This window comes from Cataglyphis hispanica, chromosome 21 (genome assembly GCF_021464435.1).
Source record: "Cataglyphis hispanica isolate Lineage 1 chromosome 21, ULB_Chis1_1.0, whole genome shotgun sequence".
Classification (NCBI taxonomy): Eukaryota; Metazoa; Arthropoda; class Insecta; order Hymenoptera; family Formicidae; genus Cataglyphis; species Cataglyphis hispanica.
In genome coordinates, this window is record NC_065974.1 from 4,196,604 (window position 1) to 4,221,302 (window position 24,699).

Consider the following 24,699-nt stretch of genomic DNA (forward strand, 5'->3'; position numbering starts at 1 on the left):
GCAGAAACTTTCCAATAAAGTGCGCACCGCTACTTCGAACGGGGTAACATTATAGCCAAATACTTTTTTTCGTCGACATGCAATAAACGTGAATATTAGCCGCGTTGCAATTCTGAAACTCTCTCGGCGTCCCTTTTTTTTTTTCCCCCTCGCGAAGTATCCGTGAAACGGCCAGTTTCACCATCACGTGGGATCTGTGCGTGTCCCATCATCGATAAGAGGAAGGGAAAAAACAGATAGGCGCGACTACATGTACGCCGTATGTGGGTGCGCTATGGCGAGGAGAACGCTTGAGGGTGGAACGCCTGCGCCGGTTGAAATGCACCCTATATAAGAGGCAACACGTTCTGAAGCGATACTCACATTTGGAAGCTTGCGTCGCGACGGACAGGTTGATCAACTTCCGAGAAGATGGGGTTCACTAGAAACTACCTCGTAAGCCTATTCCTCTACATCTCCATCGTCAACGAGATTCGTCAACCTGCGGTGAGTCATTTCTCTTCTTCACATATTCTTCTTCTTGCAATATATGAATTATCTTTTTAATGCAGAATTGAAATCTATAACGATTTTATTTAAATGGACCTTCTCCATAAGATAGATATAACTAATATTGGATAATTTTTTATATCAATTTAAAAATATTTGAAATTGAAATGAAATTTAATATATGATATCTTGGATTTTTATAATTTTTATTATTACATATTTCTTGATTAATATTAAGTCAATTTTTCTTTTTTAATTTAAAATATTAAGTTAACATGTATTATATTACTTTATAATTTTTGGCATAATTAAATTTAAATTTAAATAAATATAATTTATTATGTTTGATATTTAAATTTGAATTAAATTTTAGTTTTAAAATGAGATTTACTTAAAAATATTTGACAACTATTTTGATCGTTTTTTTTAAAGCTTGCCTGAAGGTTTAGTTTATTGATAATATGAATTATGAAAAGATTTTAATCATATTTTAATTCTTTGTCTCTATTCTCTTTATCTCTTTCTTTTTTTAACAATTAAACAATTTTATTTAACAATTAAAATATTTTAAAACAATTAATAAAAGATGTTTATTGTATATTACATTGTATTTAATTTTAATCAACAGCTAATTTTGAAACAATATCATATATGATAGATTTATATCTTCCAATTAAATTAAAAACTATAGCTTAGGCCAATTTATCTTTTATTGCTATATTTCATTTGACGTTTAACTGAATTTGATTAAAAGGTCTAGCCGAGTGCTTTGAGCGAGTAACGTGTTTACAACGTATTTGCAGATAAGGAATGTTTGGCAGGCACTTTGAGTATGCTTTTGTAAAATCGCAATCTCGCGTAGCTTTATTGTGATGTATCCATGAATATATCCTGTGAGAAATTCCGTAACGATTAATTACATCTTTGTGCAAAATTCATACAAGTCAAAATAGAAATGTAGATATTTGAGGTATTAAAAAATTGTTTAAAAAGTTATGGCAAAAAATATTTTTAAAAATATATATACATATGTATAATTAATAATTAATATACAAAATATGTATATTTTCCGAATTATTATTTTTAGAATATATATATATATATATATATATATATATATATATATATATATATATATATTTATACATATTTTTGAATAATTTTAATAAAAGATTTTGAATGTATAATTTATATAATATGCGTATAACTCGAATGCAGATAAAATCATTTATCATTAAATTTTATAAGGTATTGATATTTTTTTCTAGAGAGACCTATAGAGAACCTGTTCAAGGATGAAAAATTTTTTTCATCGTGTTACGACACTGTAACACGTACCGTATCGTATTATATGTGCTTACATGACTGGAATGCGGATAAAATTCCTCATTTTTTAGCATTATATCATATAAGGGTTATAGGATCTGTTAGGACAAAAGATATAATGGTTAACGACACGATCTTTTCACATATTCAGCACATGTAGTTCTCGAAAATAATACTTTACCACTCATATACAGAGTGCTAAATTTCAAACAAAACAAGCCGAATATCTCGATAATTAAATAAAATATTGAGATCCGGTTTTTTCAGGTTGTATTGTTTCGAGACGAACAAATTCTGGTAAAAAACTCGGATTCTTCGATATTTCATATTTAGTTATATCGAGATATTCGGCCCGTCACGTTTGACATTTAGCACCCTGTTCAAAGTTAACTTATATCTTATCAAATTGCAATTTTTAAACGCAGTCAATTGTCACACCTGTCAATTTCAGCAATCAAAGTTTTAGAAGTTTTATGTAGTAAAATAAGCATTATACATCATCGATAGCGAATGGTGGTTGAAAGGAAGATGCGCGCAAAGCGTCCACGCCCATTTCTTGTTGTGTACTCGAAATATCGGGTAAATTGTCAATTCGAAATTTAGATAATGCCGAATTCTTGATTTTCGGGACCGCATTTGCATTTAGACAATTCGCACGATATGAAATTGTGGGACGCATTTTTGCTCGAATGTAAAAAATTAAAGGATTTATTCTCAGGGCAGCTGGTACGGTCGTCCTCTGTCCGTCCTTTTAAAGAGCTTCACAAATCCTTCACAAAGGGAATCAGTTGAGAGAACGGATTAGAGCTTGCCAATACGTCGGTGGTTTTAGTCGTATATATATTGCAGATAATTAGAATCTATCTAAAAATTAACGAATCCATCGATTGCGGCTTCTGAGCGAACTTCAACCATTGCGATCCCTTGTAATTGGTTTTAAAGCGTTCGAAACGACATTTCGAAAACATGTTCTTTGTAAAGAACTTTTTTTTTTATATATTCGAATATATCGCATTCATTCATAATGGCTTTGAAGTCATTTGTGTTATTTTAAATGTATCTGAAAAATTAAATAAATTGCATCTTATATTTTTAAAGAATTTATACAAAAAATGTATGTAAAAAATTTATTCCGTTATCAGATATTTATAAAAATAATTTGATACAAAATAATTATTAATTTGAATTGTAATTTATCCAGTTGTCATCTTATCAAAACTTTTTCCTTTGATATAATATTAACTATATTATAATTATAACTATTTAACATGACACATTAACAATTTTGCAATATAGAGAGATATTTCACAACTTATCTCATTAGATAAAATATCGATAACTCTTTAGATTCTTTAGTTCTTCAATTCTTTTTTTAGCTATACTTGGCTCTTCTCGTATTCTAATTACAGCAGATTATGCACGATCAAACACTGCCAAACAGTTTTTTATGTACGAAGAGAGAGAGAGAGAGAGAGAGAGAGAGAGAGAGAGAGAGACTTTTATAATTCTTCTTCAATCACTTTTATACACCGACGCGTTCGCGTAATCAAGAAAAATCACAAACTTTGAATGAAAAATGAAAAATGCATTTTTAATCAAAAATGGGTCAAGAAAAAAAATTTAATATCAAGTTTACAATATATAATTGAAATGCTCGTTGCAGAATTTAATTTTAATTTTGATGAAAGAATCATATATACTTCTTTGTAGGATTTCAAGCATAAACATGCTTTTACTATTTTGCATTAAATATTTGTATAAATAATTATTATCCGAGAGAATTTTTTATGCTTTCTGTATTCCGCAGTATATGTACCGAATTCTGAGAGTTAATATGATCTCGGAATATAGTGGAAGTAAATCGTACTCGTTATTATACAATTGCATGTAACATATTGTCAAGTCTTAGCCAAGTGAAACAGGGAAATCCAAGATCAAGTTTGGCTATTGAATCAATCTAGTATTTCGTGCTACAAAGTTTCTTAATTTCATAGTGTAAATTTGTATAGGACGCAGTCCTAAAATCCTAACGACTCACTGGGAATCTGCAATTTCGTAAATCGCTCACCAAACACTTTCTTTACACTTTTATTTTGAAAAAATAAGCTCTTGCCTCTGTTTACTCTTTTTGTAAATATTTTTTCCATCACAATTTCCTTCTGGATTTTTCAAGAATTTATGCTTTATTTTAGTCTTCATCTAGTATCAAAGTAAAATCTATTATACATATATTAATATGTGATATATGCATATAATATATATATATATTTTTTTTTTTGCTTTCTTGCATTTAAGGATGTACGTGACATATATCGAAATATTAACAAAAGCTTTAAAATTTCATAGATTGTTCTACTATTTCTTCTGAATATTTGTGCAAAAACTAAGCACAATTCTCTTAACGGTTTGGAAGTTATTTAAATTTAAAGTTACTATTAATTCTTATGAAAATCGTCTATTGTAGCACTTATTGACAAATTTGACAAAGAAAAAATATTACCAATGAAATAAAAATTTTCTCATATATTAAGGAAATTCTAATAAATTATATTTGTGCAAAACTTGATTTAAATCCATTAATTTGTTTAAAAGTTATTTACTAAAAATTGTAGAAAAATATTATCTGTCTCTTTTTCTCTTTCTGCAAATTACTCGTCTTTCATTATTTTTTGCAGTTGATTTCAGAGGATATTCACGATCAAAAGTTTTTGCATTAATTAGAAAAAATATTAATTAAAACTATTTTCTTTTATGTCAAAATCCATATTATTTTGCGATACTTAAATTTTTTTCATAACCCAAATTTATTTTTTTAATTTCTCAAATAGTATAAACGTAAGAAACATATTTTCCTTTAAATTTGAACAATTTTTTGCTACTATTGTACATCCAGAACATCTTTAAAGAAGCATATCATAAAAGTCGGGGATATATGTGGTAGCTTTACACACTTTATTACTATATGATGTCTGTTGAAAGTATTTTGCCTAATTACGGATATTAATTTTTAAAATATGGGAAGAAAAAAGAGGGAGATAAAAATGTAATTCTACATTGATATTTAATTAAGATTTTTTTTTATTACGCCAATATTCGTAATTTTAAACTAACATCATTAAAGAAAAAATAGATATGTTCTTCGAGAAAATATTTACTCAACTGCCAAACATTGATCGTAAAAGAGTAATTGCAGCCCGATACGGAGAACATGAAAAGGCGCTTTAAAAGCATTTTATAAGAATCTTTACTCATTCTGATCAATAGACGTACTTAACGCAATGGGAACGTCACGTAAAAAGAGGTTAAAATGTTAAGAAGGTATCAAAGATTTGCGTCGAAGGTAAAGAATCAAACCTGTTGTCTTCTTTACTCACGGCCGTTGAAAGAATAGGAAAAAATGTCTTTAAAGATTCGTTGCACAAAGCGCATTTTATTGATCTATCAAGGAGCGCTGTGCTGTTCAAAGAAACTATTTCTCTATATACTGTTGGTGACGTGAAATTTAATTAATTCCCTTAGAATGATCGCGCATTCTGATACTTGAAATCTCATCGGTTTATTATAAATGCGAGATAATATCGGGACAAACAAGACGAACAAGCGCGGATTTAATTTTTCAATACAAATTATTTCATAATATGTATAATCCATTTTATAATAAATCTTACCTCTTTACATATTATATTTAGAATAAAAAGCAATATACTGTGTATGACGTATATTTAAAGTTACATTATATTTGACTGGAATTTGATTTATTAGAATTAATTTGCATCTTCAAAGTATTAAAACCATTTCATCGTCAGAAATGGACTGATATGTCGACAAGTAAATTTATGAGATATTACAAAATTTCTCTTTCTCTTTCTATCTATCGGGTAAGCAGAATACGGCGAAACATGCACGATATAACCGCGCACATTGTGGTGATTTAAATAGCAGTGGGCGTTCTTAATCGACGAAAACAAAAGGCCAGCGTAGTGTTATAGGCACTATAGAAATTGGTTTAAGTGAAGGTGTCCCGTGCATATGCACGGATGCATCTGTGTGTAAATTACATTGTGAGGAGACGGTGCGATCTTCTTGAAAAGGCTCTTTTGTGAAGACGCGAATTATTACTCACTATAACTCTTGCCTTGTACGGAAAGAATTTGTCGCGCATCTAATCTAATTTTGAAAGTGGATATTTGTTGTAAAAAAAAAAATATATATATATATATATATATATATATATGTCGAAGGAAAAAAATATTAAGACTGTATGAACTCTACGAAGACACATATGTCACATATATAATATGTCAAAATTACGCAAACTGTATATCCTACTTTCTTTCACACATTTTTTTTTTTATTGAACAAAGCTCTCAATGTGAGTTAAAATCGATATCATTACAAAAGCCTCGCTAGTACTTCTTGATTACGATCAAAGGGCACGCTAGATTAAGCATACAGATTTAATTTCGGTCTATTCGTCTCTTGGGAGAAATTAAAAGCTCTTGCTTTGGCATACATCACTATAATGAATTTAAAGTCATTGAAGTTGTAGGAACTTGAAAGCTTTTAGATTTGTCTTGTTATCTTTGCGGAGAATTGCAGTTTATATATAATATTCTCGTTGCTTCTAATACGTTTAAAGTAGTTGAAAACGAATATGGTCAGACAAAATGGTGCAGCGTTGTCCGAAAGTTTATTTCGTGTAATATTTCTCAAAAGTAGTGTAGAAAGTAATATATTTCTATAAAATACCCTTATTGTTTATCACAATATCTAAAATATAAAACTTTAATCATTAATTAACTTTAATAATAATTAACTTTTTATTCATAATTATAAAATAAATTTTATATTCATGAAGAACAGATTTTCACGCACGCACGTAGAAAAAATGAATTATTCAATATTCTTGCAAATTATTTAAAATACTTTGCATATATCATGTAAAAAATATAGGAAAAATATGGATTATATTCTTAATACAAATTGAATATTTAATTGAATTCTAAATATCACGTTATTTGATGTTTTGAATATTTATAAGATCTAAAATTGAGAAGAATCCGCCTGTTGTTTGTATGGCGCTTGATTATTTTATCGCCTATCGAGTTCAGTCTTAATCAGTGCAAAGGTCTTTATGGCATCTGCGAGTCTTTATCTTCAATCAGTAATTTCCCTTTTACGGCTACAAAGAAAGCAAATGAGAGCACGATTGTATGCAAATCAAATGCAGATAGTTCGTTGCGCATTTATTGAAAACTCTGTATTTTTGGCACTCTGATCTGCATTCCGTTATATTTTGTAAATTATAAATAATATTTTTTTATAAATATGCTTCATAAGATAGAATGTGGACAACATATAAAACGACATGTGGGTAGAAACATGGAACGCTACGCGAATAATTATATAGCTTCCTGATGAATCTAAAGATTAATTAGAAAGTTTGATTCGTGTGATTGTGTATGAAACATAAATCATATCCGCATCGCACACAACGGCACTTGTCATCAACTACGCACATGTCTTCCGTTGCTACAGCATGGTACATGATGATTTATTATCGGCGTCCCCGGCATATTCGCATGACGAATGATGAACTATTGATAAAAGAGATACATACTTTCCCTGGGACACATGTATTTAATTTTATAATTTTGGAAGCACAGATTGTGCGAGCGAGCAAACGTTTGATAAAGGTCATTAATATTTTGCAAGTGACAATAATAATCATCGCCCGATTACTTCGATTAGATCGATGCAATTTTCAATCTGTAATTTTCGAATTACGGATTTTTAATTATTTTTAAATTAGTTGTATAAATCTCGAATTTACACAACTATGAATAAATTTATAGATTTATTATCGTCTTGCAATTAAATGAAATATATATGAATAAATTATTTATAGATTTATAATTCTATAAATAATCAATTATTTATTATCGCCTTGCAATTAAAATAGGAGATGCCTCTTGTGTCGTTGATGTAAATTTAATACACAGTGATTTTGCATGATGATAAAACTTTAAAAACAAATGATCAAAATTGCTAAGTAAGTAATAAATGGTTTGAGTGATTAAAGGAGGCCTGCGCGTTAAGTTTATGAATGCTGAGAGGCTTGTCGATCATATCGCGTATCATGTTACATATTACTAATCATGATAATCTGTAGTTACTGTCTGAAAGAAGTGCAAGTTTAATGTCGGAAGATTAATGTCGTTTGCTTTATGCGCAAGCAGATGTGCTCCGTTCCATGTTGTTAGATCACGCGATATTTTCACCCGTGTTTTACGAGAATCCCAGGCGATGTGACACGATTCTTTTGTACGCTGTGTCGCGCGCATTGTTTGAGCTGCTGCTGTGTCAGCTATTTTAATTTCTCTTCTTTACGATGCGTTTATTAAACTCACAGATCGATGAATTTTTTATTAATTAATGAGCAATCAACAAAGATTAATGACAAATTTAATGATTATTCTATGCATATATACATATATATATATATACCATACATAATAAATGATTATGTTTTTGAAGAATATGTAACAATTTTTTTTTGTAAAGTGTTTACAAAACACTTTTAGCTCTTTCGTAAAGCAAATCTTTTTCGACGCGTCACCAAATTTCTTGTAATTTTGTAATAAATTTTATAATTTTTTTATTCGGCCAGATATATCTCTGACTTGATTTCATAAATCTTACACCATACATCGTTATTCATATTCTTCTTTAATTAGTTTGAAACTTGCGCCGTCTCGTAGCATTAAAAGGGAGCTTATCTGTGACGCGTATGAACGAATGAAGCTCGAATGACACATATGTATAAATGAATTCCGTAGCTTCATTAGCTGAAAGAGCTTTTAAATGACAGCTTATTAATTCTGGAAATTCTGGAATCGAAAATTCTCAAAATAGAATTTATGTTAGCAATTTTGATAATCCCTATTTTCGATTCGTATAATTTTCATTTGTTCTGCCATTTTATTTTTACTAATTTACAGAAGAGAAATTTTTTTGCTTTATCTAAAAATTTCATGAATTTTATTCAGTTAATTTTATAATAATATCTTTAAACAAGTAAAAAATTGTGCAAGTTTCTAATTTGCATATTGCTTCCTCATAATTTTATTCCCTTCCTTTTGTAACAGTAAAAATGTCTCATGTAAAAATATTTAGCCCGATATCTCAAAATTTGCAGAAGTTAGAGCAATTACATCTTTTTTTAAATTAAAAATTTTATAAAAAATAAATTATTTATATTCAAGGATTTGATTTGAATTGACATTAGAATATTATTGGGATATGATTTTTTTTCTTATTATTTATTAATTTTAAGAATATGAGTATTGGGATTGATATTTTTGGTCATTCAATGTAGAGGAGAAAGTTTATATAGAGATAGGCAAAAAGAATCAAAAAAAATTTTAATATTTTTATTAATATTATTAATTTTAATTGTATTTTTTTCTTCTATAAATTTGATTGTATTTTATTTAATATTTGAAGATTGAGATTAATTCCAACATTTATTATTATTGTTTATTGAGGAATAAATTTTGAACGTTTAAAAGCTTCTTATTATTTGTTAATATATACAATATTTATTTCATTACCATTATTAATTTATATTATTGAATTATTAAAATTTAATGGTTCATTGGATATAAATTTAATAATAATAATAATAATGACATATAAATTAGGATTTTGGGATTATTTAGTTTTATTTATAGCATTTTTTCACCAATTTTCATCAAATTCAATACCAACCATCATTTAATGATATTCTATTTATGTAAAATATTTAGCCTGATATCTCCAAATTTGTGGAAATTAGAGCATGCACAGACATTTATTGAAAAATTCAAAATTTCATAAAAAAATTAACTCTTTCACCAATTCTCATAAAATTCAATACCATCCTTTAATATTCTATTTGTGTAAAAATATTTAGACTGATATTTCAAAATTTGAAATTATTTTTTGACGTTTTAGAACAGTTTTTAGAACAGTCTGAATTTATTGGCATCAAAGTTTGAAAAAGAAAATTTTTATAGAAACAAACTTTCTTTATAAGGAAGCAAAATTAACTATTTTTTTCGCCTTGATATGGATAGACAGTAAAAGTCTTAAAAAGAAAACCAGTCATGATTATCGATACATCAACCGCGTATCATAAAGTATAAAAGGACCGAGGTTCTTTTTTTCCCGATTACTCATTTAGGTGCAAAAATCGTGCGTAAAGCTTGCAGAAATTTATTATTATCGTTCGGGTAGCGATAACATAATTTAGGTGACTCACGTCGTTATCGCTCTTCTTTCATTAACCTTTCCCAGATTGCGACTAATATGCCTTGGGTGATCTGTCATCGAGAGGTCTCTTTGCCATATAATCTTTGCTATTTCCAAGAAATTGATCCCTACGTGCTACTCGTTAATCACTTTTATTTCGCAGAAAACGAGGCAGAATAACGTACTCCGAACTCTCCATACGTGGGCGTCATTAATAGGTCGGAAAGATCTCTTTTATAATCAGTTACGTCACGATACGCGTGATATATATATCGCGGAGTATTCTTCGAACGGAAAACTCGGTAAATTTCAGCGAGTGCATTATGTAGAATAAATTGTTATACTGGTTTATATAAAAGAGACCTTTTACCATTGCATATATGAGGGGAATAAAATGCAAGATACAATTGAAAAAAAGGAATAAATAACTATTGTAGCATTCAACAAGTAGTACAGATAAATCGTATTGTCAGACTAACGAGGCGATATAGGTGGATGCACAAGTCGCGACATGCGATAAAGGAAATCTAATTTGATGCAAATCCAAATGTGAGCTTTGATAATGCGATTATCCCAACTAACTGGATACGAGCTGGCATAAGAGAATTAATTAAGTAGCTAACGCAACTGTATATATTAAGGCGAGTGTTATAAAGGAGTTCTAAGCACGTTACGTTAATTTCCAGAAATTAGCGATTTAAGCTGTTTAACAAGCAGCCGTAATCCGACTTAAATGTTAAAGTGTTATTATATAAATGTTATATTACACGTCACAAACTAATGATTAATTTGTAATAAGTTTTTCCAAAACAATCCTAATTATACAAAGTTTATATTATAATCATCCTTAAAGAATATTATATTTATTAAAGTTATATATATATATATATATATATATATATATATATATATATATATTCAAAAAAGTGAAGATGTAGCATAAAATATTTTCTTTCAAATTAGTTGCGTTTTTAATCTTATACATATTGATTTATCATAAAAAAAATTAATAACGTTAATAATTTTTATATACACTTTTTTATAATTTTTATAATATTAATTGTGATATATATACTATTTAATAATTAGCATTTTCGCGAGTTTATAATATTATATTTTTTATAAATAAAGTGAATATATGATAAATGATTATTTAATGAATATTTACAAATAGTGTATATTTCTTTGGTAAGAGGAGGGAGGGGTGGGAAGAAACTTATTGAATAATTAATCTCAAACGTGGAATATTTTAAGTTTTTTTGCAAGGGATTTTGTTCTCATTGAAACGAAAGTATATGTGCAATGAAAAAAAAATGAATCGATAAAATATTTACTGAAATTTACAATCTCGCAGAAAAAGTCCATTTAGTACGTTACGACAAAAGTTAAAGGAGATTTTCACCTCCTCTTCAAATGCAATTTGCAATGTGAGTACGAATGCATGTAACATTCATCAACAATAGCGAAAACTTTCGAGAGCCCTAGGGCACCGTAAAATATCCAAAAGTTTCGTATTTGCTTTTATCATTTTTTATATTGCAATTTGCAGATTTCTCCTTCTTACGAAATTGTAAACTTTTTATGTCAGGGGCAGCGTAAATGTTACATTTAAAGCTCCATGTAGAAGATACTTTTGATCGAACGTGTATAAATGATCTTTTTTAGTAAGACCTTCGATATATATATATATATATATATATATATATATATATATATATATATATATATAAATGCGTCTTCTACACCTGTAAAAGAACGTGTCTGTAACATAATGTATGTCGAATGTGGCATCGACGGATCGGAAAACGCTTTGTCACTTGCTATTGCATTTCGTTCAAGTGTGCATTTCGTTCAAGTGTACTCTGCCCGTGTGTCTGCGATTCTTTCGAGAAAAAGTTTTGTCCTGCTCGCGGAACTTGCTGCTGTCGACATTTCCTTTTTATTCAAAATATAATATGTTATAATTTTTTTGAATAAGAACATATAACATATTTGAAAAATAATTGCGATATATTTATATATAGTTTTAAGATAATTGTAATTTTACGTATAACTTATTTACATAATTTATATTATTTATATAAATTAGGGTTTTAATAATTTATATAACAAATATTTGTTTTAATATTCTAATATTGCTCGCAATATATATATTCTAAATTTATTAGGCAACATTATATTATTTTTTTATGCTCAGAGTCTCTTTTCTGTCTTTAAAAGAGAAAAATTTTCACTAATCCATTGTAATAACATCGTATACGAATCGTTAATGTTTCGTTTGCGACGGAAATAAATAAAGAGATTTTATTAACTTGGGATTATTTCTCAAGTAAATCCTGAAGAAAATAGCTTTCAGAATGTACGCGTTGTCTAGACTGTACATTGTCGACGAGAATATCCCTGATACCTCTCTGCGGAATTTGTGGCGCAGTCGCAGAACTAAATTTTCCAGACGATTACTTTGTCAATAAACTAACTTAAATGTGAAAATACTGTGATGGAAAAGATAGAGCCGGAAAAAAAGGAATGAAAGTATCTGTTCGAGTAGCAACGGACGACGAGATGAGCGATTGAATACTTTTACTATCGACAAAATTTCGTATAAGACAGCAAGAATTTACATTGCTTCACTCCGTCAAGAACAGTCTTGTAATCTGTCAAAGTATTTGAATATTGCGCACGATGGAACAGATGTGAGGAGAATTCTAATTCCTAAAGATAAGGTTGGCCAGCAACGTGTGTGTGCATCTTGATACAAATATATATTAAAAAGATAATAAAATCTGTATCAAGAAATTATCTCTCTCATTTGAAAGGATCAGTAAATCGAATTTTTTGTAGTACAATAAAGTCTTCTTTAAGAAAATTTTTTTGTTTATGTAAAGAGGATTTAAAATTATCTGTTTAATCACTTTTTCAAAATTAAATTATTAATGAATTTTTAATATTCCAATTATATAAATAAATTTCAAAATAAATTAAAAGTTGAAATAAATCAAACAAATGCAAATTAAAACAATTTCTAAATAAACACCAAGCCAATTATAAATGATAATATTTTATTTTAATTTGTAATATATAATACTTTAAAAATTATATATGAAATTTTAAAAAATTTATACATACTTCAGAAATTTTTTACTTAATATTTTTTAATTATAATTAATTTTAATTAAATTAATTTTTTAATTATATTTTTAATTATATTTAATTTAATTATTATTTTTTAAATTATATTTAATAATAACTTTAGATATTGTTTTAAAAATTTTATATTAATTATTAATATTTAATATAATTAAAATCATTATTATTTTATTGTATGCATATACACACATTATATATATATATATATATATATATATATATATATATATATATATATACATTTATGCGTGATTATTCGCAGGATTATAAATAGAATTTCGACTTGACTGCCAAGAAAGTTAATACTTAGTATTCGGTATGACGCGCGAATTTTCCTTACAGGATAAGCCGTAGTGGAGGAATTCAATTTAGTTTCACCAGTCGAGGATCACACGAGTTAACACGAAGTTAACACGTGCATCGAATAGACGGAAGGGTTTAATGAAACATGGTCGCGATTACCGGTAACATTTTCCCGCGTACGAAAATTATCCTGTGACCTTTCGCACGGAGTGATAATTTCCAGGAGTGACCCCATAATTAAACATTTACTTCATTAACGTTACAAGGTTAAATCGTGTTGGTTCATTAAACGAATTAATTCACAAACGCTTTGCAGAAATAATATTATTAATATTTGCTCTCATATAATAATATAGAAAATTTATTCGTTGTTAAACGGATATAAATTTTAGATTTTTATTTAGAGAAACATGTTATATAAAAATAAATTTAATATTACCGAGAAAAAATGTAGGATATACAACGAATGAAATTAAATTATTGTAGCTACGCAACCAAATTTCCGCAAATGCACTCGCGTGTGCGTTTTCCTCATGCACATGTGCATGTATATTTCCCACATGCAGATCCGGAATTGTGCAGTATATAAAGCGCAGCAGGTGCGTGTACAATTTGAAAAAAAAAATATTGAAAGAAAAATCTATTTTTTTTTTAAACTTTTTCTCTTACTCTCTTTCCGAGTTATATGAAAAATATATCGTGTCATCTATAATGAATTCTTCTGCCGCAAACTTTGTAGAATTATTTTCGAGTATAAATTTTCTCTACTTCTGGCATGTTTTCTTATGCGAACTTCTTGAATAATTGATATTTTATTCACGTGATACATCAGATTATTTCTCACTTTACCCAAAACTGTATAAATATTTGAAATATTTTGACAAAGTTTATTTGACACTTGATTTTTTCGGTGTTTAATTACAAAATTCTTTTCTAAATTTTATTTGATGAGAATTAAATTTCCTTAAAATTGCTGTAGAAAAATTAATTTAATTTTTTCAATATTAATGTTATTTATTTAAATTTAACATCCACGTTGCATTGCAAAATCAGAATTACAGGTGTCACATGGTATTCTGGCCACAGATGTGCGTTATAATTGTAGCTATCATGTCCAGAGCTTGACGTCACGCGCTTCACTAAAATTGGGCTTGAAGCGTCACTAATGTACCGTTTTAATAACATTAATAACATTATATAATAGTGACATATATTTCACGATAAATAGTTTATGTTTATTTTTTATTGTTGCTAATATCAATCGATTCTGACAATTTTATATAGATTTTATTAAACAGAACATATATTTAATTTTGTACTATTATATTATATTTTTCTTCTTTTATGTCAACTATATTTTTAGATATAGAAGTTTTCTTATATCAATGTTGTAGGTTTTCTTACAATAACTATTACATTCTAATGACAAAGGGTACGTCCAAATACGCAATGCAACATTTCATGTTCAGATAATATTATCAAACATCTATATACAAGCCAACATGTAGACGCAGTTAATGTCAACGACATCTGACCGAAATATGCAAAGCATTTCAGAGTTTATGCAAGGCCATAATGTTGTCAAAATACTTTATTAAAATTAGCATAAATTGTGGATGTAAAATAAGTCAATATTAAATCAAAACATCATGTAACATTTACAACATTACAGAATATAAATTTTAAATACGATTACTACAATAAGATAAATCATTATAATTATAATAATAATCATTATAATTGATATGCATATGATTTTTTATTTCTTTTTTCATCAAAAAATTATGGCAAAAAATATTCAATAAAATCTAAATCTTTCGTAAAAAATACTAGCGCATCCAACCATTATTCTCAAATGCTATTAGCGTTTAGCTGGAAAAAATATAAATTTAATAGATTACAATAAAAATTTTTATAGCCATTTTTCTTTTATAAGGTTCTATATAAACGTTGATAACTTTTGATATACATGTCACGAAATCTCGGTGATAGATATTAAATGCTACGTATTTCTAATATTTCGCAAACTGTGATACTCCTTCCACTTCCATTTTCAATCCGCTTCACGTATCCCGCGTAAACTACAGTGTAATATATTCTCGATCACATAAATGACATGTTGCGGCCGCGGTGAGATTTAATTCATCTCTGACATCGGGGCGATGATTTAATTACGGCGCAGTTGGCTGATATTTCGCATATTATGTGTCTATAGATTAATTGCCGCAGTCTCATATATGCTCTCGTCGAATTTTCATAAATCCTCGTAGAAACAGGAATATTGTTTCCTGTATCGCATTGCTGACGCGTCACGTTCCTCTGAAAAATTAATGTCAAAACGTGACGATTGCTTTGCCGTGAGACGCGCACGTGACTTGGATCCACGACAATCGATTAAAACGGAGTATTAACGGATTGTATAAATACTGAGTTATCTTGAACATTGTGAAATAGTGGAGATTAAAGTGAAGTGGAAACATCGAGCGCACGTCGTATTGGTATTTCATTCACGTAATAAATTCTATCCACGGACTCTATTATCGCGGATTGTTTTTATAAATTTTGCTCGAAAATTATTTCATTAATTTGATATTTCATTAATTGATTTCTCTTCGTGGCTAATCTAATTTAATTTAATTAAAGCTTTGATTAGCTTCTTGCACATTTTTTTTTTTATAATTTTTAGTATTAAAATAATTAAATACTGTGATGAGGACATTTAATATTTATGTATATTATAAATATAGTTATATTTTTTATTTTTGACAAACAACGTTATTATCTAAGATTGTTTAAATAAAAAGTTACAATTTTTAAAATTTAGTTTGTGAAGTTGTATAAACATAAATATAAGAATAATAATGTTACTGTTAATAAAGGAACAAATAAGTCTATCTCTCTCGAGATATCAAGCGGAAAATAAAGAGGCATCTATCTTTTCTGCGTTTTATGACATTTTTTGGTCGGTTTGTGGTTCCGACACAGGAGATAAAGTATATTTACGAGATATTCTCCGGGACACACTCATGCGTGATATTAGGTTTTGTCGTTTTTCGATAATATTGTTATATGTAAAGGATTTAATATTTTGTGACAAAAATTGACAATTCAAGGAAAACGGAGAAGAATGAATGTTCTAGTATATCTCTATCATTTCACACGTTATTTTTGTTATTAGCTTGTTATAATAATTTTGCCGATAAACAATAAACAATTATTAAACTTATAATAATATATGATTATTCTATGTAATACTATAATATAAGTAATAATAATTTTATATATATGACATATAATTATTGTTTAATAAAAAAGCAAGTTAATGGATATGAATATCTATCTGAATCTTTCCATGCAAAAAATAACGTTTGCATTTTATTAATGGCTGGTGTACGACGAAGAATTATTGAACCATAACATCGCTCTTCGTTTCGCTTCAGGTGACGTGTCAATACGAAGAAGGCAGCCAATGCATACCAAAGAAGACCTTCATGGTGCTGTTGCGCCTACCGGAGGTCAGCTCGAATCTGGCAGCCTATTCGAGAACGGCAAGGATCATTCAGGAAACGAAGGATCATAACGACATGGCTCATCTGAAAGCTCTCAGTTCAGAAGAAAACGAGGACACTGAGATCTGCATACCCGTGAATGTTTATTGGGAGCTCTTCAGGAACCCGGCATTGCGAGGTCACCTCAGTGTCATAGCGCGTACTCACAAGTTGCCCGAATTTCCCGGACGTCTTCTGGACGAAGAAGTCGATTCGAGAGACTTAATTCCCGAATCAGAAAAACGCGGTCTCGCTACTTTGGCCAAGAACGACGATCTGCCGATCACTTTGCAGGAGCGCGACGACGACGGTGATGATGAAGAAAAGAGGAGCGCACCTTCTAGGTATATATTTTCTGCAGATTTTAATGGTTTTCATGTTCAAAGGCATTTAATAATAATAATTCAAATTTTTTATGGAGAGACAATTAAAATTAGAAATAAGAATATATCATTTTTGCTTCCCTAGACGAAGTTTGGTTTTCACGAAAAAAATTTTTTTTTTTAATTTTGATGTCCGTATGTGTGTATGTCTATGTCCGTGTGTATGTATATGAAAGGACATGATTGCTCTTTATTTTTTTATAAAATTTTGAATTTTTCAAAAAAAAAGAGTGTTGTTGCTCTAACTTCCACAAATTTTTTTATATAAATAGAGTATCATTATATTTATTTTTTTATAAAATTTTGAATTTTTCAAAAAAAGAGTGTCGTTGCTCTAACATCCACAAATTTGGAGATATCAGGCTAAATATTTTTACATAAATAGAATATCATTAAATGATGGTTGGTATTGAATTTGATGAGAATTGGTGAAAGGGTTCATTTTTTATGAAATTGTGAATTTTTTTAAAAAAAGATATGGTTACTCTAATTTCCGTAAATTTTGAAATATTAAACTAAATATTTTTACATAAGACATTTTTACTGATATTATAAAAAGAAAGAAATAAAATTATGAGGAAGCAATGTACAAGTTTCTAATTTGCACAATATTTTACTTATTTGTGGCTTATAATAATATATAGTTTTACTTTTTATCATTAGAAAGTTATTGTGAAAGTTGTTCTATTTACTCAATCAATCGAATTAATTGGTTTATTAAATTAAGCGATAACGTGGACGGCTTGATGCGTGAGTTGCTGGACGAGGAGTACCGTCGACGGGCGTCTGAGATCTACGACTATCTGTCCGAGTTGGATCCAGAAGTGGTCGAGTACCCACCAGACAAACGTAACGTTGGCTCCTTGGCGCGGGATTTCGCGTTGCCTAAAGGCAGGCGACACATCGCCTCGGTGGCTCGCGACTACGGTTTACCAAGCGGTAAGAGAAACATCGGATCCTTGGCCAGACAGAGCATGCTGCCGCTGGGCGGCAAGAGAAACATCGCCTCGCTGGCGAGATATGACATGCTGCCGCAGAACGGCAAGAGAAACGTGGCCGCACTGGCCAGGGACTCCTCTCTGCCTTACGGCAAACGTTATCTGGGCTCGCTGGCGCGAAACGGTGGCTATCAGACAGTCCGCGAATACGACGACGGCAAACGCAGCATCGCATCCTTGGCGAGGAACGCCGACTGGCCGGGTATCGTGAAACGAGGCCGCATGACATCGGGAAGGATAATCGCGCGAGTGCTCAATCGTCACGGGAGATCGTTGAAGGACGAACGTGAGACGAACAGCGAACCCCTGGACCTTCAGCAACTCATCAGGCAGGGACATAACGAAGACAAAGGAAACGAATGGCAGGCCACACCCTTCAGTGTCTTGGAGGATCTGGACGAAGGCAAGACGAAGAATAGATCGAACAGGAAGATGGACACCACGACGCAGACGAGGCACAAGAGACAGATCGATTTCTCAGACGAATATCCGCTTCCCATCATGCAGAACAACATGCTCGAATATGAGGATATGATGGAAGCGTTCGCCGATCACTACCCGAACACGGAGAAGAGGTTCATGGGTGAGTAGAACCGCTTTATGCGCGCTCATTTCGATCTGTTCGATTTATTTGAGATAAATATTTTTTTTTAACTTTTTTTTAATTATGATTTTTTTCTCGCAAAATTTATTTTATATTTATAAACAAATTTCTCAAAAATCTCAAATGTTCTCGATAATTTATTGCGGACAGGAGTAATTCTTTTTTTTTTTGAAAAAAGATAACAGTTAATTCCATCTTCTTTCTGACTGATCAATATTAAGCTTACTAATTGGTACACCGTAGCAAGATCCGATACTAGTTTAATTACGGAATCGCAATTGGTAAGTTCAATCGATTTTAATCTCTCAATCATGTGTCTCTTTTCACATATATCGAATATTAAATTCTCAAAATTCCACGATAAGAAGAAATAGGAGAAAAATTGCGTCCACATCGATCAAATCAAATCGGTGTTGTCAACCATAACACTCTGTCGGGAACAGGTTCCGCGGCCGAGATGCCAACTGACTCGGGCTATTCTGAGGTATTGCAACCGAGTAAGAGACATATCGGGGCCCTCGCACGCCTCGGCTGGCTCCCATCCTTCCGTGCATCACGATTCTCTCGATCGCCGCGATATCTGGTCGAAAGGTCAGGCCGTTAGGCAGCCGCCTCTCCGTGTCTTCCGCCGTGTCCTCTTCTCCTACCTCGATGTGATGTCAACCGTATTTTGTCGTACCTGTAATCAAGTAGAGCCCTACCTACCACAGACTGAGAAAATATATCATATCTATGTGTGTCAGTACCAACAGATCTATCAGCCACATCACGTCACGTTACGTCAAAGATAATCCACCAAAATACCAACCAACCACCTACCATCATGTACAATCACTACGTACAAAAAATAAAAACGTTCTTCAATGTCTTCTTCTACTACCATCCTGGAATCATCACGGTAGCTAGGTGTATGGTGTTTCGATGTTAGTGTCTCTCTGTTAGAGACTAGCCGCTCGATGTGATTAGATCATTAGATCGCTGGTAGATCAATGTTAGACGGTTAGACGATGTAAAATCGATGTATAGTTTGTTATGTTAGTTGGGTGTTAGTTTCTAGATCTTTTAATTTCTAAGATATTTTATTATGAATGGATCCCAATGTTAATTAAATAATTATCTTTTTTTTTTAAAGAGACAAAAAATTGCGATGCGAACAGTACAATTTATTTGGATATCCCGATTTTATATTTGCAAAGAGTGACGTTGGGAACCATTAATGCCATTTCGTGATTATTCCTGAATATATTATTGCGTAAAAATGCAGTGTTATATATCGAATGATGTATTTTTGTTTTATTCTATTTTTATAATTTTAAATCATTTTAAATAAGATCCGTGACGATACATAATTTTTTGGAGAAGCAATATTTTTTTCGTGTAATCGATAGGAGCTGGACTAAAAACCATAAGGACACTGCGTAACATCGGCATTGGATGTTCAATACGTTGAATGTTTCTGTGCGTCGTTTTCGAGCACGCACACACACACACATACACACACGAGAGTCAATAAGCTAGACTTATTAAAAAAAAATAATCAGACAATTACTTTAATCACAAAACGTAATTTTTTACAATATAAATTTATTATTTACACTTGTTATACTAAATCATTTAAAAAATCGAGTCTTTTTTTATTTTTCTATAAAAAGAAAAAGATATTAACACAATTAAGCATAATAGAGCTGGTGTGCATGATAATCTATTTTATCTCAATCGACTTTATATTATTTCCTTTAGATGAGTGTCGGACCTTGTCAAGCATTGCGAGAGCTGTTAATTATTTACATGTTTAGAATCGATCCACTGGATCTAATCTGTGACGTTAGACGAGTTGTTTAGTGTTTTTGTGATATAGACGAAAATGCAAGTATATTGATGAATTTCAGGGAGAATCCCGCAGATGGGTCCTCGTCCAACTACACCCCCGACACGTCGCCTCGGTCGCTAAGGCCGATATTCACCCCGAAAACTCGCTACTTGCAGTCCCTGCACGGAGATTGTCGACACGGCTTCAAGAGGTTTTTGCTGTTACCGGACATGGATAACTTCCTACGGACGTCGAATTCCCGCATCGCGCCCCACTCCATGTAAAGCCCTTGTATCAGCTGCTCACATTCAGAGCAGGGCAGAATAATTAAAATACTATCAGACTCACTTGTGTAATTAGCGCGAATTGTAAAGAAGACGGGGGGAAAATCAGCACGTAAGACTAAACGAGTGAAAATATTTCGAGTCTGACGTTCTTCCTTACTAACCACTGATTACGCCTTGTCAACAGTAGATACGCGAGTAATTTCATCTTCACTTTCAGACGATAATCTTAGTCGTCAGATGTTATTTAATACATTTAATAATATATTGCCGAAAACTCTTTTATCAGAAAAAAAAAGAATTAATTACATTTAAAATTAAAGAAAAAAAAAAGAACAAGTTGTGTAAGGAAGCCCGTTGTGTAATTGAGCGACAATCTAAAAACTCGAAGAAGATTAATTTTGTCGCGCAATCTATCGATTGACAATAAGCTTACTGTTCGCCGACAATAATCTTACATAATCCTAATGTAACGCCTTAAATGTGCCGTCTGTATCGAACAGATTTAAACTATTATGCAAAAAAAAAGCCTATTGTATCTAAAAGAGATTCCAATTTACAGATAGATCCTCGTTCAAGCATCTTTCTTCACAGTTATAAATTTTGGATCCATGTTATATTTCGAAAACTTTGTGGCCTCATCTCGTTGTGGCTTCTATAAAACTTCTAGTAAGCACGTATTTTTCTTAATATTTATATCTTCATACTTCTCTCAATGTTGATATGTAACAAACATACATATATATATATTGCTGTGACTTTTGTAATTTGTATCTTTTTAAGCAAGGTGAGAAATATCTTCGTGATCAGGTTGAATAATATTTGACAATATTTTTGACAATAATTTTTTTTCGTTAATAATATTTAACTCGATAATGCCGATAATGACAAGCCATTTTTGAATAAGTGGAGGAAAAGTACTTTGTCCTCGTGACTTTTCGCATCGTCGTCGCTCGCAATAATACGAACGAGTGGAGGAAGGATAAAAGATAATACAATTCGGCCAATATACTACTTAGCTTCGTAATAAATCATCGTGAGATCGAAATATTTTATTCCGCCTCCGGTTTCCCATTTAAACGAGCACAGCCGCGAGAAACTGTATGTCACTTTGATGATTATTACTTAGCCCAGAGTTATCGATAAATCATCGCGAGATCGAAATATTTTATGCGCCGACCGTTCGTTTGGCGACCGTGACAATCCGTAGGATCGTAAAAAGAGGATTAAAATTCGCGAGCGTCAATTCGACGATTATTATCAGGCATAAAAAACATAAATCATCATTGAACGAAATATTTCAGAAACGGCTGTTTGCAAGTAGACTGCTATAAATTCGCAATTGTAAAATATGATACGATATTATAATCACATTAGCTAATCGAACAATTGTCCTTGTTTTTCGGATATTTCTCATCCTGTTGCGATTAATATTTTTGCGACCCCCCACGATGTGTGATTTTAGATTATTTGTGACATAAAGAACAATAGAAGAATATGTGGTGCTTTAAGCTTGTTATTTGCTTAAATAATTTCAGTTTATTGAAATAATATTAAAAAGGATATAATATTATTTAAAATTCTTTTTTCATATAATTTCGAGTTTGAGGCTTTCTTTTTCTCTCTCATATATAGGAAATATAAAATATATTAATTGTACATTTCTATATTGCTTTTGATTTTTAAAGAAGCACTTATCAGAATATAAAATTATAATTTATATATTAATATAAAATTTATAATTAATAAAATTTAACATTTTCAAAAGAAATGCAATTTTGATGCAGTTATGATACGGTAAATATTCCACTTAATTTATTTTTTCAAAATATTACAATTATGTCTATACGTTCTTTTTATAGTGAGTTAAAGACGAGGTGACATACATTGCGGTCGCAAAAACGTTTAAAGACTTAAAGAGAATGCATACACAAAAGAAAGATGAAAGGGGCATTTTTCATGTAACAAATTTAGATGTACCGTTTCTGCGGTCTTCCCCTTTCCCTTTCCCCTCCCCTCGTCAACGAACGTTGTTTCTTTCGTTTCTCTTCGAAGTCCTATGATTACAATCAAAATAGAAAAACTCGATCGTTCGCATACACGTGGGTAAGATTGACGAAGCCAGGAAATAATCTCCGTGAGCGTAGTAACATGTACGATGTAAATGCTAAATTAGTGCTCAGAGCTTTAGTCTAATGATAAGTTCGATAGTGATAACGCGAATTCGTTTTCATCTTAGTCCTCTCCTTCTCTCTCATTGTATCTCGTTTAAATATCGTTAGAGACGTCGTTGTATAACATGTATGTGGTATTACAGTTGAAATACACTCGATGTCGCGATATCATCGATCTATCATTGCTGTGGATGACATATAAGTCTATTGACTCTCTTTAACTTTACGGTTTAAAGTATTATGTGTTTTTGTCTAGACAATAATGGATAACCAAAGTGACAATAAAACGATAATAATATTGAAGTAATAAATATGAAATTTTATTCCGCAAATACATTCACTCTGTTTTTATTTTTTAGTATTAAATAATATAAATAATTATAAACATTTCTCGTAGTTGTATATTTAATCAAATCTGATTTGTGTATGTAGCGATAATAAAAAGAAAAGAAGAATTAAATTAATATACATATAATAGATAAGAAAAATTTTGTCACGTATTTTATTATTATAAAAATTTTTCTTACATCAAGTTTTTTTTAAAGCAATTAACTTTGATGAATTATAAATAATCTAATATGCAATACATGATTTCATTTAATACTATCAAGTCTTAATCTTAACATACGATCACTAATTAATATAATTTTTGTATGTTATCATTACGTATGTTAATCATTACTAATACACATATTACAATTCTACGCTATGCGCTATCAGCCTCGGATCCTTCACTATCAGTTTCGAATTATCAAAATTTACATTACCGAAATTATTATTATTATTGTCATTGTTGTTTCCATTTGACACGTCTTCATTGACACCTTCGTCTTTGTTGGATACAGCATTGATTGTTGTTATTGTTGTCATTTGAATTATTAATTATAAGAGGCAACACAGCCGGAATATCCTTGTTAACATTACCAGAATTATTATATTGTTTCCGTTATTGTTTTCATTTACGATCTTCCCGTCGACTTTATCATTACGTTGGACACTCCATTGTTGCTGTTCATCATTATCAGAGTTATTAATTATTAAAGAAAGGAGCAGCACATGTTTTGCGCATTCCGCCGTTGTAAGTTGACAGATTGTTACCGTTATTGTTGCCACAAGCCCGTTGACGTCATCGTCGCTATTCAATACATTGTTTTCATTATTATTTCCAAAATTATTATTAATTAATGAAAATGTGATATGAATGGCAACAAATTTGCCGTTGGTAACATTACTCGAATTGGAATTCCTTCCATTGTTATTTTTATTTACTGAATTACCATTCACATCGTCGTTAATATATTTGATATTTTAATATATTTTAATGATCAACGCAGATAATTC

At 30.5% G+C, this 24,699-nt stretch overlaps 1 protein-coding gene across 4 annotated transcripts; it reads left to right on the top strand.

Annotated features, from left to right (window-relative positions):
- Positions 1–367: 367 nt before the first annotated feature.
- On the top strand, positions 368–24,585 carry LOC126857205 (neuropeptide-like 1). 4 transcript variants are annotated; one of them, XR_007688469.1, is made up of 5 exons: positions 368–486; positions 16,998–17,449; positions 18,216–19,069; positions 19,534–19,988; positions 20,980–21,118. XR_007688469.1 is itself a non-coding variant. In XM_050606398.1 (5 exons), exons 1-5 carry the CDS (start codon positions 412–414, stop codon positions 21,182–21,184), a joined length of 1,734 nt encoding a protein of 577 aa, XP_050462355.1. In that variant the 5' UTR covers positions 368–411; the 3' UTR covers positions 21,185–24,585. The 4 variants fall into 4 exon arrangements, 3 of the variants coding, with proteins under 3 accessions (XP_050462355.1, XP_050462357.1, XP_050462356.1); XM_050606398.1 differs by having other exon boundaries at positions 19,534–19,681; positions 20,980–24,585; XM_050606399.1 differs by lacking the exon at positions 368–486 and adding an exon at positions 15,712–16,055 and having other exon boundaries at positions 19,534–19,681; positions 20,980–24,585.
- Positions 24,586–24,699: the final 114 nt, after the last annotated feature.

Excerpts from the sequence above, each read along its gene's own strand:
- LOC126857205 (XM_050606398.1), top strand. The coding sequence starts at position 412 with ATGGGGTTCACTAGAAACTACCTCGTAAGCCTATTCCTCTACATCTCC. Across the intron at positions 19,070-19,533 it reads CACGGAGAAGAGGTTCATGG|GTTCCGCGGCCGAGATGCCA; the intron begins GTGAGTAGAACC and ends TGTCGGGAACAG. Across the intron at positions 19,682-20,979 it reads CCGCGATATCTGGTCGAAAG|GGAGAATCCCGCAGATGGGT; the intron begins GTCAGGCCGTTA and ends GATGAATTTCAG.